Source organism: Eptesicus fuscus, chromosome 4 (genome assembly GCF_027574615.1).
Source record: "Eptesicus fuscus isolate TK198812 chromosome 4, DD_ASM_mEF_20220401, whole genome shotgun sequence".
Taxonomy (NCBI): domain Eukaryota; kingdom Metazoa; phylum Chordata; class Mammalia; order Chiroptera; family Vespertilionidae; genus Eptesicus; species Eptesicus fuscus.
The window spans coordinates 33,813,801-33,831,442 of record NC_072476.1 but is presented as its reverse complement, the minus strand read 5'-3'; the positions used below and the strand labels follow the sequence as shown (position 1 = coordinate 33,831,442).

General features: G+C 45.2%; 1 protein-coding gene across 1 annotated transcript; it reads left to right on the top strand.

Annotated features, from left to right (window-relative positions):
- Positions 1–10,300: 10,300 nt before the first annotated feature.
- Positions 10,301–16,025, top strand: LOC103286229 (zinc-alpha-2-glycoprotein-like). Its single transcript, XM_028145798.2, has 4 exons — positions 10,301–10,429; positions 12,689–12,946; positions 14,566–14,838; positions 15,452–16,025. The coding sequence occupies exons 1-4, from the start codon at positions 10,354–10,356 to the stop codon at positions 15,775–15,777; spliced, it is 933 nt and encodes a 310-aa protein (XP_028001599.2). The 5' UTR covers positions 10,301–10,353; the 3' UTR covers positions 15,778–16,025.
- The last annotated feature ends 1,617 nt before the right edge of the window (positions 16,026–17,642 follow it).

Below are 17,642 nucleotides of genomic sequence, written 5' to 3'. Positions count from 1 at the left end.
AGAGAGAATCATTGATTGGCTGCTTCCTGCATGCCCTCTACTGGGGATCAAGCCTGAAACCCAGGCATGTTTCCTTGACCAGAATCAAATCTGGGACTCCTCAGTCCACAGGCCAACGCTTTATCTACTGAGCCAAACCAGTTAGAGCTTGGTTTTTTTAAAAAATTTTATATATCATAGATGTTTCTATCTCTCTCTCCTCCCTTCCTCTCTGAAATGAATTTTTTAAAAATTTAATATTTTAACCCTAAAAACCTCAATGTCAAATGAAAACTAAGAAGTCAGCATAAGCACACTTTCGCTTGGACATTTTATAGCCTTTAAAAACATTTTTCAGAAACATAAAAGTCAATTATTAACATAAACTTAGTTTTATAAAACCCAGGCAAAATAAAGACAAGTCTATTTTACTTAAACTGACAAACTTAAGCTAGGTTTTATTTATTAAAGATTAATCTTAGATCACAAGAACTTTCAAAAACATTTAGGTTATTTTCTTTATTATCGAGAATTTTAGAATATCCAGTTCTTACAAGCAAAGATTTGAATTTAAATTAATTTCAACAAAATCATATGTTAGTAGAAAGCTATCTCACATTTATAGCATACATATACATAGACACACAGACACAAGCAGAGACTTTTTAGCCATGAGAAGAGCTCACTAGTTTGTAAGAGGACAATTAGATCCAACTTTTGCCCTGAGGCATTTACAATTTCTATTTCTTCTTGACAAGTCAAATTTCAAGTGACTTTCCCCCTTTTAAAATAAGGACAGCCATTTTTTAATACTTCAAATAATTAGATTGATACCTAAATTACATCATAGGTGAATCTATTTATTTAAATCTTCTTTTTGAAGTTCCAAGAAGCCAATTAAATATGATTTCCATTCATTCTGCCTAATAGCAACCTCTTTCTAATTGTGCATGCAAAAGATTAATTTAGAAGTATCAAAGGATCCTCATCTCAGCCATCTTAGTTATGTTCACAGTGGGGAAAAAATGGCAACAGGTGTTAGCAACAAGTATACAGATGAGACCTCGATTCAGCAACCTCAGTGCTTGAGTTCTGGCTAAGAAATAATTCAGAGCCAAGCCGAAACCGGTTTGGCTCAGTGGATAGAGCATCGGTCTGCGGACTGAAAGGTCCCAGGTTCGATTCTGGTCAAGGGCATGTACATTGGTTGCGGGCACATCCCAGGACAGGCTGGCCTCAATCCCTCTCCATCTTGGATGACATTCTTTGAAAAATAAAATTAACCAGAAAATAACCCTGACCCCTCTATACATAACTTTTGATGAATCAACATATTGAAGGACACACCTGGAAGCTAATGAATATTCTATTAGGACCTTCTGCTGAGATCTGCCCTAGAGTCCCCACCAGCCAAAGAAAGATAAAAAGCCTCGAGACAAAGGACCCATGACACGCTCTTGCTAGAACACACCCACGCCTTGTATCTCTACTCTTTTCCTAACCTCTAAAGGTCCCCAAGTGACTTGGAACCAGGGGAGCAGTGGGCAGCAGCAGCTCATCCCAGGCTTACCCCCTGAACCTGTCTCCAAAGCCCCCCTTTTCTCTGACTTTTCAGTAAGCTAACAATATCCTGCTGTTACAGAAAACTGGAGAAGAACCAAGCAGTACTTAGAGAGATGGAGTTACATTTATTACGCGCGGGTCCAGAGGAAAAAGTCTCTCAAGTTCTGGGCCCCAACATGGAGGAACTCTCCCTATTTATATGTCTTTACCTTCTTTGTCTCCCAAATATGGGGTGTTTCCGGCCCCTTTTGCAAGTTCTTAAAGAGCTCCTATGTGCTGGGGCTTTGAGATCTCAACCAAAGGCCTGGCCTGGTGCCCAGCACTGATAAATTTTGTCCAGGGAAGGTTTCATGGCCTCTCTGAAGTGGGAGTAGTCTTATTTTCCTTATTATTTAAGCAAGCCAGCAAGCATTTACAGAAGCCAAATAGCAGGATTAAAGTTTCAAACAGCAGTTTTTATATAAGATGGATGCTTCACTGCCTTGGCTCAGTCCTTTTACTGTGACTTCTGTTGCTCAGTGAGCCAAAGCAGCCCCACCTAGGCTCTCTCCTGCTGCTTCTTTTACCTTACAGCCTTTCTTTGTTTCATTGTCCTCAGCTTTAACAAACATACTCTCAAAATCACCTGGACTTGTATTGTGAAATCCTTCCTGCACAAAGTCAAGAAGAACCCACACACTACCGGCCAGCCCAAGACAGACCAGCTCCTGGCCCAGTCCCCATTCAGTAACAGAATTACACCATGGTTAAGAAGATTATGTTCTCTCTTGAGAGTTAATACCCACTTTGAGGAGTATTACAAAGCTGTGTTAATCTGGATGCACAAGAACAATAAAAAGGCTGACTTAAAACCTGTAACTAAGAAATGTATAGGCCTGGAGCAGGACTACCTACCTTTCCCACTTAGGAATTTAAGATCAGCTTCCCCTGTGAGGATACTTTCTACAAAATTCTTTTTTTTCCTCACAGGTTTACACCCAAAACAGAGCAGACCTCTCACACTTGACTTTGTATTACCTTAACACCCTATGACAATTTTTTCCTTCCTGTGTGACAAGACCTTCCTACATCTTTCTGAAGCAGGAATTTTAGGGGGATATAGGCAGGTTTAGGGATTTTTTAGAATTGGGGTCCATGGAAAAAACACGGCCGCAGACTGGGAGAAGGTACATTTCCATAACACAAGGACGCCAGGTGCAGTTACATCTCCATAAGACAAGGAAGTAGCAACAGGTATATTTCCATAAGACAGGGAACTGGAAGTAGCTAAGACAGGTCATATTTACAAAATAAAGAGAAGGAAGCCCTTCATTCAGAAGAAGACAGCCCAAAGGGAATAGGAAAACAATAAGAAGGAGCCAGGAGAACCTCACATGTCCCATGTGAGGTTTGACCTTTAAGCCCAGGACTTACTATAGTAACCAGTCTAAGGCAGTGGTCGGCAAACCGAGGCTCACGAGCCACATGCGGCTCTTTGGCCCCTTGAGTGTTCTAACGCCACTTCTTCAAAATAGACTCGCCCAGGCCGAAAACCGACTTCTGCGCATGGGCCACGAAGTTTCAATCGCACTGCACGTGCGCGCCCGCACGTGGTATTTTGTGGAAGAGCCACATTCAAGGGGCCAAAGAGCAGCGTATGGCTCACGAGCCGTGGTTTGCCGACCACTGGTCTAAGGGAATAGTGACCAATCAGAGGGGATATCAAAGCACCAGGATCTGCAGCCTCTATAAGCCCTAGAAAAAAAGAAGTCAGTGGGACTCTTCCCTCCCGCCACGTGGGAGTCTGTATTTGTCCTCCAATAAATCTCCACCTTTGCTATACCACTATCTGTCCGTGGATTCATTTTTCGATTCCGGCAGACAAAGAATCCAGGTTCCAGTCCAAAAATTCAGTATCATTTCCATCCTAACCCTCCCATTCCACATTATTCCAGAGTCCCCTCTAAGCATAGCTACTTAAGGAAATAATTCCTGAAAGATGAAATAGAGCTGGAGACCATGGGATACCAGGACACAGGCTTTATTGGCGATCACCCTGCCGGCCGCCTTCCAGAGGGGGAAAGGGAAGAGAGAGAGAGAGCTTGAGAGAGAGAGCTTGCCGGGGTGAGAGTGCCTTTTAAGAGGAGGAAAAGAGGGGACGGGGCTTAGGGCACTCAGCACACGCTGATTGGTGGTTTCATGTAAGGTACATGGTTAGGGGCCTAGGGATTTAGGAATTGGGGGTTTAGGGTATATGGCAGGTGCTGATTGGTGGTTCAATGTACAGTCCATATAAGGTGTTCAGGAATGTCCGGCTGCAGGTGGAGTTTCCGTCATACTCCGTCCATCAGTTGGGGGAAGGGAGGATCTATCAATTCCCAGCCAGAATTCTGAGCTGATTCTCTTTTAAATCTATGTGAAATCCAAATTCCCCTCCTCTGGGGCAAAATAATGTCCTTTCTGAATACCAGGAAGACTTCAAGGAACAAAATACAAATACTGTAGAGGGAACAATGCAGTGATAAATCAATTAAACATTATGGCACTTGGGAGAAAAATTGTTTTTAAAAACACATGACAGAATAAAAATCTCAGATCAATAAAGAAACCCAAAGTCCACATGAACATGCCAAAGCCAAGACAGATTGGAATATGGGATCCCACCCCACCTGTAACAGGAGTGATGGTGCCCAAGTGGATGAAAGGCAGGACACCTCAAAAAACCCAAGTCCAGGCCAGGTGTCAGGGGAAAGGAGAGGCAAAGTACTCACACACCCAGAGAAACTTCCTGGAGGGATTCAGATTTCAACGAGAGTGAAGGCTCATAGAGCTTGGCAAGAAGAAGTAGGAAAATTGTTCCTGACCAGGAGGGTGTGAGACAGATGAGAAAAGAGGGTAACAGAACTCAGGTGACCTGAGGTTGGGGCTTGGCTACAGGCATAAACTTCCAACACCTCCTGCCCATCCAACAAAGATCACCAACAGCTTCCTCTGCAGGCAGGACGAACTTCAAGTGAAAATTCAGGATGCCCCATCCCAGGAGGCCCTCCTTGCCACAAACTATCTCCTTCTTAAAATAATAATAATAATAATAATAATAATAATATACTGTATATGTGTGTGTGTGTGTTTAATTGATTTTGAGAGATAGGAAGGGAGAAAGAGAGGTAGAAACATTGTTCAGCTACTGCCTACACAGCCCCCATGGGTGATGGAGCTCACAACTCAGGCATGTGTTACTGATGGGGAATCAAACCTGTGACCTCTTGGTGCATGGATCGATGCTCAACCACTGAGCCACACCAACCAGACAAACTATCTCCCTCTTAACAATTCCTCACTCACTTTAGGAGAGGATGTGACTCTGTATCAGGGGACCCCTCTGCTAACAGCCCATCAGCCCCCAAGGGTGCGTGGAAAAACCCGTGTTTTCATATAAATGACTTCCTCATGATTGGATGTTTTATATCCTGCATGAAAAGTATATTTAAAGAAAGAAGTAAATGAATAAATCGATAGATCCTCCCTTCCCCCAACTGATGGACAGAGTATGACGTAAACTCCACCTGCAGCCGGACATTCCTGAACACCTTATATGGACTGTACATTGAACCACCAATCAGCACCTGCCATATACCCTAAGCCCCCAATTCCTAAATCCCTAGGCCCCTAACCATGTACCTTACATGAAACCACCAATCAGCGTGGTATGAGTGCCCTAAGCCCCGTCCCCTCTTTTCCTCCCCTTAAAAGGCACTCTCACCCCGGCAAGCTCTCTCTCTCTCTCTCTCTCTCTCTCTCTCTATCTCACACACACACACACACACACACACACACACACACACACGCACACACGCACACGCACACACGCACACACGCGCGCGTGCTCCCTCTCTCTCCGCCCCTTTTCCCTTGTCCTGGTATCCCATGATCTCCAGCCCTCTGTTTCATCTTTCATAAATAATTTCAGAAAACTAAGAAAAATTAAAATTTCAAAAGAATAGATGCCACCAAAGGCTAAAAACTGCTGAACTAGTTAGATGAGATATACAGAGACTACAGGCTGTTGGGGAAAAGAAACAATAGTGAAATGTGACTCATTCACTGGGAGACATTTGCTGTTCATTGGATGAAGAAGGCTCCAGAATTTCACTTCAGTATGCCTTCTGGATATGTATCCCCAGACCTGCCCAGCCCCTCAATCTGTTTCCTGAACTCTATTTCTGCTAAATTGACCTCAATGACTCTCAGGTAGGTCTGGTGTTGTCCCTCTGGTTTTCAAATGTGCTTTGAATCAATCATTTCTGCTTTTGAGCTTATTGTCTTTTTCTTCAATCCTCCCAGCATTTACAGCTTCAACCATCCCAGATTTAGTCCTTGAATTCGCAAGTCCTTCACATTGTTGTATGGTACTACCCTGTTGGGAAGTGAAATTCTGCCTTCAATGACCATTATGTTTTAGTTGACAGCAAGACATAACTACATCAGCTGTTTGACCCTTCACACAGTGTCAAGTCCTGTAAGAACGGCCCCAAGATATCGGTATGTTCACTGTTTCTTGTCCCAGTATGGCCCTATATCTAGCCTGGTGCCCATTTCTACATTTCCCTGAGCAATTATTGCTTAAAAACAATCCTTTCCCAATTTTTCCCAATTTTGGTAGCAGTCACATCATTAGATCTGTTGCTAAAATGGATTCCTATTCTGACTTTAAGCAGAAAATACATTTATTTACTGGTTCCTTCTAGAATCAGTGGAGAGATTGGAAAACCCAGACTCAGAATTAGGCAGGAAAAGAAAAGGCAAATCACACCCTGGAAGCAGTCCTATGATCACATGCTGCTGCCAACAGAAGCAATGGATGCCACAGTGCGGAACAATGACAAGGTCCCAGCCCCCAGATCACTGGCTCACCTCTCCATTGGCAGACCATCTGTACTCACTGAACACAACATCCGCCCAGGCTGCCCTGATATCCTGTTTCCTCACTGTCAGGAGAGGAGCCCCTGCTGGCACTCACTGGCCTGAGCATTCACCTCAGCTGGCCTGGGCCCAAATCCCAGCCAGTCCCAAAAGGACACCTGGCTCTGTCTCCAAGTAGTCTGCTCCAAGCTCCTGGATCTGAGGAGCCCTCAGGCCAGGAACCGTGAGCACAGGGGTGCCTATCCTGCTGTCCCTACTGCTCCTTCTGGGTCCTGAAGGCCCCCTGGAAACCCAAGCCACTGAGTGTGGAAGCAAGGGCTGGCCATGGAGAAGAATGGAGGGACATGGTGATGAGTGGGATTGATGGGAGAAGGGCCTCTGAGGAAGCTGGAATTCCCAGGGCACAGTAGGAATGGCTGTTCAAGGCTCTCAACTAACTCAGCTCACACTCTTCTAGAAGCATTCAGGGAGCCTCTGGACTCAATGTGAAATCAGATCTCAAAGAATCATAATTTTAAAAATCCTAGTATACAGATGAACAAAACCAAGACTCAGACCTGCAAAGGGATAGAGCAGGGGCCACACAGGCAGAACATTTTGTTCCTTCCTTTCTTCTAATGGCTGGATGTACCTGCCTGACTCACAGGGAGAGCAGCAACCCCAAGGCGCAGATGTGAAGGTAGGTTAACTGGAGAGATGATTCCTGAATGAGGCCCCTTCCCTCCATAGTCTACAACAGTGGTGGAAGGCAGGTGACTGGGAAAGGAGCCCAGGGAGAGCTTGGGAAGAACCAGGGTCCATTCTAAGGCTGGGAATGAGGCTTTTTTTTTCCCCCACATAAAATCTCAGTATGAATAAGTGTAAGCTAAACTGCACAAGTTTAGAATTCATCACATTTACAAACTGTCAGAATATGTGTTTTGTATTACTTTTATACCCAGTGGTCAGATTTTGAACATTAATCACATCTTATCTTGATTACTCCAAATTCAACCCTCCAAGCTGAGCTTCTACAGGAAATCATTCCCAGCCTTCAGAATGCTCAGCTGACTCTCTTATCTTTCTTGAAAGCCTAAATATAAGGACTATACTTTTTTATTTTGATACTTCAATTCAATTTCAAAATCAAAGCTCAGAAATAGCTTCTTTAGTTTGTGACAAATCCACAGTCCCCTCCTTTTGGGGAAAAATAATGTCCTGGCTTAACATCAGGAGGACTGCTGGAGCAAAATTTAAATAGTCAAGAGACAGCAATGTAGCAATTGATATTAACCAGTAAATCACATGACACGAGAAAAATCTCAGATCAATGAGAAAACCCAGAGTCCAGGGCCAACGCATATTAGGATGTGAGATCCCACCCAGCCTATCACAGGAGTGATGGGGCCCAATTGGACAAGAGGGAAGAAACCTCAGAAATCCTTCGTCCTGGCCAGATGTGGGAGAAAGGAGAGGACACAGAGGCTCTCCCACACGCAGAACAATGACTCGAGGGATTCAGATTTCAGAGGAGTGAAAGGCTCAGAGAGCTTAAGAAGAGGCAGAAAGATTGTTGCTGACCTGGAGGGTGTGAGGCAGCTGAGAGGTGATGGTCACAAAGCTTCCCTGAGAGGGAAAAGACCTCAATTTAGGATTGGGCCATAAGCATTGACAGGTCACATGAGGGTGGATGCAGGGGTCCAGAGGACCAAATGTGCCTTCATACACGACCAACTTTTGCCCACCCAGCTAAAATCACCAACAGATTCCTCTGCCCGCAGAACCAATTACAACTGCAATTTCAGGATGCCCCACCCCAGCAGAAACTTGGTTGCCACAAGTTATCTCCTTCTTATTTTAAATATATATATATATATATATATATATATATATATATATATATATAAATAATTTTAATTATTTCAGAGAGGAAGAAAGAGGGAAAGAGAGATAGAAATGTCAATGATGGGAGAGAATCATGGATCAGCTGCCTCCTGTACACCCCTTACTGGGGACCCAGTATATGCCTTGACTGGGAATCAAACAGTGACCTCCTGGTTCACAGGTCGATGCTCAACTACTGGGCCATGCCAGCCGGACTAGTCATCTCCTTCTTAACAATTCCACAGTGACTTTAAAATAGCATGTTGCTCTGTTTGGTGGGGTGGAGGGGCTGCCAACAGCCCGTTGGCCTGCAAGGGTGCATGAAAAGACTTGCATTTCCATATAACTGGCTTCCCCTGTGTCCTACATGTTTAAATTTATGCATTTAAAGTTATCTTGAAAGCAAGTAAATGAATAAATAATTCTAAAAAACTTTTTAATAAAATGTATCTTGAGAAGAGAGTAGATGTACAAAAACCTAAAAACTGCTGGCCTAAAGGGGTGGGGTATGCAGAGAAGGTGTGAGGGAAAAGACACAAGAGTGAAATGTTCCCCAGACATTGATTGGATGCTCATTGCATGAGGGCCCTTCAGATTCTACCTCCAACTTCCTTTTTCATTTTATCATCCCACTGTTCCTACTTTCCAATCATTACCTAAACTCTGGTTCCACTAAATTGTCCTCAGGGACCCTCAGATAGCTCTGGTATTGTCTCTTTTTCATCTTAGCTCATTTATCCATTCTCCTATGCCTATAAGGTGTTTACTGATTGCCTCATTTCTGCCAGGCATTGGGCTAAGTACAAGGGACAGAAAAATGAACATGACAAATACCATCACTGTCGTAAAATTTGCCCCCTGCCGCCAACCGAGATTCTATCCCTGTTGGGTATTTCCCTCAACCACAAGGTCTCTCAGGAAGCCTTTCCCAATGCCGTTCGTTCCACACTTGACTTCCTCCTCTGAGGAAGCTCTTCTTGTCGTCACCCATTCTTAGTTGCAATTGTATAAGATTTGCAGGAATATCTTGGTCACACTTGGCTATTATGCTTTTTAGGCTTTTGTAATTAGTTATGAAAACTTATTTTGGGGTCTTAGGTCTAAATCATTAGCCACTAATGTTTTTGGCTGGTTTCATCCTCAAAACTAAAAAAGCCAAAAGATTCTTTCTGCACTGTCACAGAAATCACCTGGTTTTCAGACTGTGCTTTGAGTCGATATTTTCTGCTATTGAGTTGATTTTCTTTTTCTTTAAGCTTCCCAGCTCTATGGACTCGATCATCACAGACTTTGTCCTTGAATTTCTCAAGTCCTTCACACTGTCCTATGGTAGCAGCCTCTTGGGACCTAAAATTTGACTTCACTGAACATTTTATTCCAGTTGACCAAAAGAGATGAGTAAGTCAGCTGTTTGACCCTCCACTACTTGTCAGGTCTTACAAAAACAAGCCCAAGATATCTGTATTTTCACTGGCTTCAGCCCCAATATGGCCCCATAACCTGGTTCCCCTTCCTCCATTTCCCTGAGAGACTGTTGCTTAAAAATAATCCTTTTCCGATTTTGTTAACAGTCACATCATTAGTTGCTGAAACAGATTCCTACTCTGACTTTAAGCAGAAAATAAATTTATTTGCTGATTCATTCTGGAACCAGTGGAGAGACTGGAAAACCCAGATCAGATTTAGGCAGGAAAAGAATAGGCAAATCCTACCACAGGATTAGTACTGCAAACGCATGCTGCTGTCCGCAGGGCAACAGATGCCACAGTGTGTACCCATGACAAAGTCCCAGTCCCCAGATCACTATCTCAGATCCCCATTAGCAGAACATCTGTAGACACTGAGGAAACATCCGCCCAACCCGGCCTGTGCATCCTGCTTCCTCCCAGTCAGCTGAGGAGCCCAGCCTGGCACTCTCATTGGCCTGTGCATTCACCTCACCTGGGCAGGGCTCAAAGCCAAGCTGTTCCCCAAACTATATCTGGCTGTCTCTCCAAGCAGTCTGCACCAGGACCTGGGAAGTCCAGTACCTTCCACTCAGACACGATGGGCACAATGGTGCCTGTCCTGCTGTCGCTACTGCTGGTTGTGGGTCCTGCAGTCCCCCAGGACACTCAAGACGGTGAGTTGGGAACCAAGGGCTGGGTATGGAGAAGAATGCAGGGGAGGGAACGAGCGAGATAGATGGGCTGGGAGAGGGCTCCAGCTGAAGCCGGGATTCCCAGTGTACAGTGGGAATGGGTGTTCAAGGCTGTCAGCTACCTCAGCTCACACACTTCCAGAAGCCTTTAGGGAGCCTCTGGACTCATGCTAAGTAAGGCATTAAATTAGAATCTAAAATTCTTAGTAGGCAAATCAGCAAAACTAAGACCCATATGCCTTGGCCAGCTAGTTCCGTTGTTAGAGCCGCATCCCGATACACCAAGGTTGCAGGTTCAATTCCCAGTCAGGGTACATGCAAGAATCAACCAATGAATGCATAAATAAGTGGAAAAACAAATATTTCTCTCCTTTTCTCTTTCTCCCTGGCCCCAAATTCAAAAAGCTAAGACCCAGACAAGTGAAGTGAACTATCCTGGGTCATACAGCCAGGGCAGAGCAGGGGCTACACAAGGGCAACTTTTTGTTCCTCCCTCTTTCCAATGGCTGGATGTATCTGTCTGACTGTCAGGGGAAAAGACAGCAACTCCAAAGAGCACTTGTAAAGGTAGCCCCACAGTTAGACACTCGGACAGTGGGCCTGGAAGACTCGTGAGAAGAAAGAAGCCAGCTGGAGGTTGGGTAGATAGAGTCAGTTTTATATATATATATATTTTTTTTTAATTGATTTCAGAGAGGAAGGGAGAGGAAGAGAGATATAGAAACATGAATGATGAGAGAGAGTCATGTATTGGCTGCCCCCTGCATGCCCCTTATTGGGGACCGAACCTGCAACCCTGGCATGTGGCCTGACCAGGAATCAAACCGTGACCTCTTGATTCATAGGTCGAGGCTCAACTATTGAGCCATGCCGGCTAGGCCCAGAGTCAATTTTAGGACAGAGTAATGGGGCTTTCTTTGGCATAGGAAATTTCAGGGTGAAGAAATGTAAGCTAAATTGTGTAGGTTTAGAATTCATTACATTTACAAACTGTCAGAATATGTGTCTTATAATGATTATGTTTACATTGTTAATCACACCCTACATCAAAATCTAGTGTAGCTTTAGGGTTCTCCAGAGAAACAGGATGAACGCCATGTATATGCACAGAAAGAGATTTATTTTAAGGATATGGCTCACACCATGGTGAGGCCTGAGAAGTCCAGAATCTGCGGGGTTGGTCAGCACACTGGAGAGCCAGAGAAGAGAGGATGTTGCAGTCTTGGGTCCAGAGGCCACCTGAGGCAGAGTGCCTTCTTCCTCTGGAGACCTCAGTCTCTTCTCTTGTGGCCTTCAGCAATTAGAGGAGGCCCACCCACATTGTAGAGAGTAATCTGCTTTACTTGACATCTACTGAGTAAAATGGCAATCACATTTAGAAATTAATTAGTGATAAAAACTTCAGTCCTGGAACAAAGAATCTGTCATATGTCCTTCAACATTAGTAACACCCATGAGAGTGTTAGTAATTCATGAATTCTATCATGAATTCATTATTGAATTAATTATGAAAATGCCCTTCCCCCGCCCCCCCTCCCCCGCCCCACAGTCTCTGCCTCATACCAAAATGCAGGGAGACCCCTGGCAATTCTGAGCTCCATCCTGTTCTTACCTTATGCTGATCCACTCTAGGTCATTTCCTGAGGTTTCTAGTCAATTCTCCTTCCTACAGGTTCTAACTATATGTGTCTCTCAGGTTCAGCTAGGCTATGCTCCAATAACAAAGACAGTTTTTAGTGGCTCACCCCAACAAATGTTTATTTCTTGCTCATTTAAAAAAGAATACAGATCAGGCAACTTTCTTGTCCTCCCTGGAATGACACGAGGATCCAAGCTGTTTGCATCTTAGGACTCTTCCGTTTCAACCGGTGGCCTCCACAATCCTCACCTAAATAGAAGAGAGACAGAGGGTTCTACTCAGTTTGCAGGGCCTCCGACCAGAAGACAGAAATCACTTCCCTCACATTCTCTTTTGACAGAACTCAGGCATGGTCCCAATAGACCTACAAGAAAGCTGAAAAATACCTCAAACAGTGTAGTAAAAACACAAAACAGTCTCTGAGATATTACTCCCCTGAATAGAAGCAGAGCCTCTTCTCTCAAGCAGCTGACAGCAGGTGGAGAGAGCTAGGGAGGAAGAAGCCCAGTGACCTGGTCTCCCTTCCTGGTCCTCTGTTGTCCCACAATAAGACTCCCCTTTATGGTCCCCACATCTCAATGTTTTCTCTTTTTTTTTCGCAGAGCGTTACTCTCTGAGCTTCCTCTATACCGGAGTGTCCAGGCCCAAGGCAGGCATCCCTAGTTTTCAGGCCACTGGCTTCCTCAATGACCAGGCCTTCCTCCACTACGATAGTAAAAGCGGAACTGCTGAGCCCGTGGGCCCTTGGAAACAGGTGGACGGAATGGTGAACTGGGAGGATGAAAGTCAATTGCAGCAGACCAGGCAGGACATCTTCATGAAGACCCTGAAGGACGTCATGGGCTATTACAGGGACAGAGGTCAGTGGACTATGGGCTGCTGGGCGGAGGGTCTTAGCACCAGAGGCAGCCTGCACTTGGGAGTGGAAAGGGGTCTGCAGGGTGGAAATACTTATATCTAAAACGAGGTGTGGGAGAACAAGTACAAATAGACAGACATTTCTGCACCCTCCTCCCCCACATCAGAGCTGCTTTTCTTCTTCCCCATTGCTTCCCCCATCCTCACTTTTATTATTTTTTTTAATATATTTTATTGATTTTTTTACAGAGAGGAAGGGAGAGGGATAGAGAGTCAGAAACATCGATGAGAGAGAAACATCGATCAGCTGCCTCCTGCACACTCCAACTGGGGATGTGCCCGCAACCAAGGTACATGCCCTTGACCGGAATCGAACCTGGGACCCTTGAGTCCGCAGGCCAACGCTCTATCCACTGAGCCAAACCGGTTAGGGCCATCCTCACTTTTAGGCCTCAACTCTCACAGGAAGTGAAGTCAGTGTCAGCCCTTACCTAGGCACATCTGACATCTCAGTTCCACACCCCCACATCTGAGGTGGATTCCACTTTAGAAGGTATCAGGCTAAACCCCACCCAGGGATGTTGAGTGGGGAGTGAGCTAACCTCAGGTCATTTTGACCTGGGCTCAGGTGCTGGCTCTGCCAGTCACTAGCTGTTTGATGGTGAACATGTACTTAATTATCTAGTCTGAATCCACAATAATTGCATCATTGAGTCCTGCCTCCAAGAAACATGATTTATTAGGTAAATTTCGTGAAAGCTAGAATGGACTGTCTTGATCTCCCCTAGAGCCATCACCTAGGAGAGCCAATAATAATTGCTAAGCCCTAGCTGGTTTGCCTCAGTGGATAGAGTGTCGGCCTGCGGACTGAAGGGTCCGGGGTTCAACTCCAGTCAAGGGCACATGCCCAGGGTTGTGGGCTCAGTCCCCAGTAGGGGGCGTGCAGGAGGCAGCCAATCAATGATTCTCATCATTGATGTTTCTATCTCTCTCTTCCTTTCTGAAATAAATAAAGATATTTTTAAAATAATAATAATAATAATTGCTAAAATGAAATGAAGAGGTTGTGTCTCCCTTCCCTACACATGCCATTTTCCAAGAGTAGTTGTTGCTAATTGAGAAGGAAGCTGGGCATTAGAGATTTGTTTGAAGATATCAAAAATGCACAAAGAGGGAAGAGCTGATAAAATTATGCTGACCCAACTGGAGACATCAACTTCGTACACAACTGGAAGAAAAGGAGAGACTACATAGTCTGTTTTAAACTACAAATAATTTCTATTTAACCTGTCGATGCACTTCTGTGTGCTGGTGTCTGGTTCCTAAAACCTCACAGTATATTCAAATTTTATTTAAAGGGGTGCTGTATGGGACTAGATCTGTCCACAGCCTGCAGCAATCTGAAATTCCCTGATTGGGAAGAATGTAAAACAACAAAGCATACTAAGTTTTCCTCTCTCTGCCTGGCTAATAAGCCATTTGTCGAGATAAAAGGGGTTGCATGTTTAGATTTCAAACCCTTTCTCCCTGTTGAGTTGCAAACTATGTAGGAATAAGAGTTATTGAGACAGAGTTGATGCCAAGCTGACTGATTTCTGGGGGGGGGTCGGCTTACATGCAGGAAATCACACCTTTAAGGGAACGTTCGGTTGTGAGATTCGGAATGACAACTACTGCGGAGCATTCTGGAAGTATGCCTATGATGGACGGGACTACATCGAGTTCAACACAGAAATCCCAGCCTGGATCCCCCTGCAGCCAGAAGCTCTGAACACCAAGGTGAAGTGGGAGGCAGAAGGCTCTGTGCAGGAGTCCAAGAACTATCTGGAAAAGGAGTGCCCTGATATGCTACGCAGCTACCTGCAATACAGCAGGCCCTTCCTGGACCGTCAAGGTACCCACTGCCCCCATGTCCTCATCACACTGAGCTGAGAAAGACCAGCTTCAGGCTGGAACCTCAGGGGAACAGTTCAGGCAAATCCTGTAGTCATTTCTCTCTGTGATATGCCCCCTGGCTTGGCTGTGGGGCAAAGGCAGGTGTGTAAAATGTCTGCCCAGGAAGGGTGAATATGAGTTAGTGTGAGCAGGGTTAATTGACACAAGCTGGGACCTTGGTTTAAGAATTAATCAGAAACAAGTTCTTATGGGAGAGAAGAGGGTAGGGTCACAAAGACAGAGCAGCAGGCAGACGGGAGGAGGCAGGAGCCACAAAACCCACTGGGAGGTTTTGAGGAAAAAACAAAACAGTGCATTTCTTGCCATCAGAAGTCAATCCACAGTGGGTGGGCAGGGGGTGCTGGGAGGCAAGAAAGTAGCCACAGACATTCCTTTATCTAACAGGGAAGGTTCATGGAAAGCCTCAGCTTCCCTGATCTTCTGGAAGTTTCCCTGGGGAGGCAGGTAGAAAACTGAGAGCTCTGCTCATCCCTGACTCCAGGGGTGGGAGAGACGTGAACAGGGAAATGTCTCCTTCAGACCCTCAACCTCTGTGCTGTATCTCTCCACAGACCCTCCCTTTGTGTCAGTCACCAGCCATGTGACACTAGGACTCATCAGGACCCTCAAGTGCCTGGCCTCCAACTTCTACCCACAACCAATCAGTCTGTACTGGACTCAGGGAGACAGTGTAGTGGAGACTGACTCATGGGGAGAGGGTCCTATCAGTGAAAACGGCACTTACCAGTCCTGGGTGCTGCTGAAAATCCTCTCTTTGGACAAAGGCCCCTACTCCTGCCACGTGCAGCACAGCAGCCTGGCCCAGCCCCTTATTCTCACATGGAATGGGAGTCAGGAACCGGGGGCTAACAGCATCTCGGGGTCCGGAGACCAGTAGGCACCCTTTCATCGGGACATGAGAGAGATGAGCTCAAGAATGACTGTCATCGCCATCAGCGAGGCCCAGGAGGAGCGGTGAAGGGGTCAGGGAGGTGGTGGGTTTGGAGACACAAAGCTTGAATGCTGGGCCCTGAGCTGACTCACTGCTACGTTCCTCTCTGAACCCATTATCTGTTCTGTGAAGTCTAATCACACTAATCAACTAGCCTATACACAAAATAATGATTATTAAACTGCTAAATGCTGTGGAAATGTTAGCAGAGATTGTTATTCATCCTGCCCCGAAGCATTTGAATCATCTGAAATTCTTCGCGTTCGATAGAAGCAATGTTTCCTGGCCCTCTTGGCCTGGGTCCCCACTATGGCATGGCATGACCACCAGGAGATTTGGGGGGGGAAACAGAAGCTTTGAGCATCGTTCAGGTGCCCACTAGTGTTGTCCCCTCTGCGTGTAAGGCCATAGAGCTCTGCAGCCTCTTTAATACACAATCCGCAGCCTTGTCTGTACCTCGGTTTCCCCAGCACTTCCTTCCCCACTGTGACACGCCCTCCACTCCCGCTACTCCACCTATCCCACAGCAAGTTGGCCTTGGGGGGCCCCCACAACTACAGGTTGTTCAAGAGGCTTTATCCTCCAGAATGCACTCCCAGAGAAGCAAGAATCAGCCTACTGTTCTTGGGCTCCTTCAAATTCATTTCACTGTGCTTTGTTGTTTTTTAACTGAGTCCGTTCGTGATTTTTTTTTTTTTTTAGCTCAGTCACCTACCACCATGCACAGGTTTAAGTAAAACAAACAAACAGGGCAGAACTCTTACCTGTGACCCTTTTATTAAGCCTCGGTGCCACAAATTACCTTAACAATTCCTCAGTCTCTTAGGACCACCTTGTCTCTCTCTGGAGGATTCTCCTGGGGGTAGTTTATCAGCTAGACTGGAGAGATAAGTATTCTGAATTAAGCAGGAGACACCAACTGGATATAGGACTTAAAAACATTCTTTGGTGCCCTAACCGGTTTGGCTCAGTGGGTAGAGCGTCGGCCTGCGGACTGGTCCTGGGTTCGATTCCAGTAAAGGGCACCTACCTCAGTTGTAGGCTCCTCTCCCGCCTGGGCCCGGTCGGGGCTCCTGCAGGAGGCAACCAATCATTGTGTTTCTCTCACACCAATATTTCTCTCTGTCTTTCCCTCTCTCTTCCACTCACTGTAAAAATCAACGGAAAAATATCCTCAGATAAGGATTAAAAAACAAACAAACAACATTCTTTGCTAATGCCTTTTTCAATTTGGCTGAACACCAAGGTTGCGGGTTCGATCCCCAGTCAGGGCACATACAAGAATCAACCAATGAATGCATAAATAAGTGGAACAACAAATCAATGTTTTCTCTCTCTCTCTCTCTCTCTCTCTCTCTCTCTCAAATTAATAACTTTTTAATTAACCTGTTTCCTGCTAGAACTTGCTGTTTTCATCTAAATACACCTTATTGTTCATCAAACATATTTAGTGTTTGTCTCTGTTTCCTTTGCTCATTTATTGATGGGCTCATTGAAGAATCATAGATGGAGTACCCATTTTATGTTTGGTCCTCTAATGAGCCCTGGAGAGCCAGTAGAATAAGGTAGGTATAGCCCCTTCCTGCATGGAGTTTACCTCAGTTCGGCTTATTGAAATATCCATTGTCAAGGTCCAGCTCAAATCTCACCTCCTCCTCCCACAGCCACTGCCATGATCACCAATTCCAACTATAGGTTATATTCATGATGAGACTTCTTTCAGATAAATATATCAGGAAAGATTTTAAGAAAGAAATTTGAATAAAACCAATCTCTATACTCTTTAAGGATGTCACCAGCAATCTAAGACC

Coding starts and splice junctions, on each gene's coding strand:
- LOC103286229 (XM_028145798.2), top strand. CDS start 10,354: ATGGGCACAATGGTGCCTGTCCTGCTGTCGCTACTGCTGGTTGTGGGT. Junction 12,947..14,565: donor GGGCTATTACAGGGACAGAG/GTCAGTGGACTA, acceptor GCTTACATGCAG/GAAATCACACCTTTAAGGGA. Junction 14,839..15,451: donor GCCCTTCCTGGACCGTCAAG/GTACCCACTGCC, acceptor ATCTCTCCACAG/ACCCTCCCTTTGTGTCAGTC.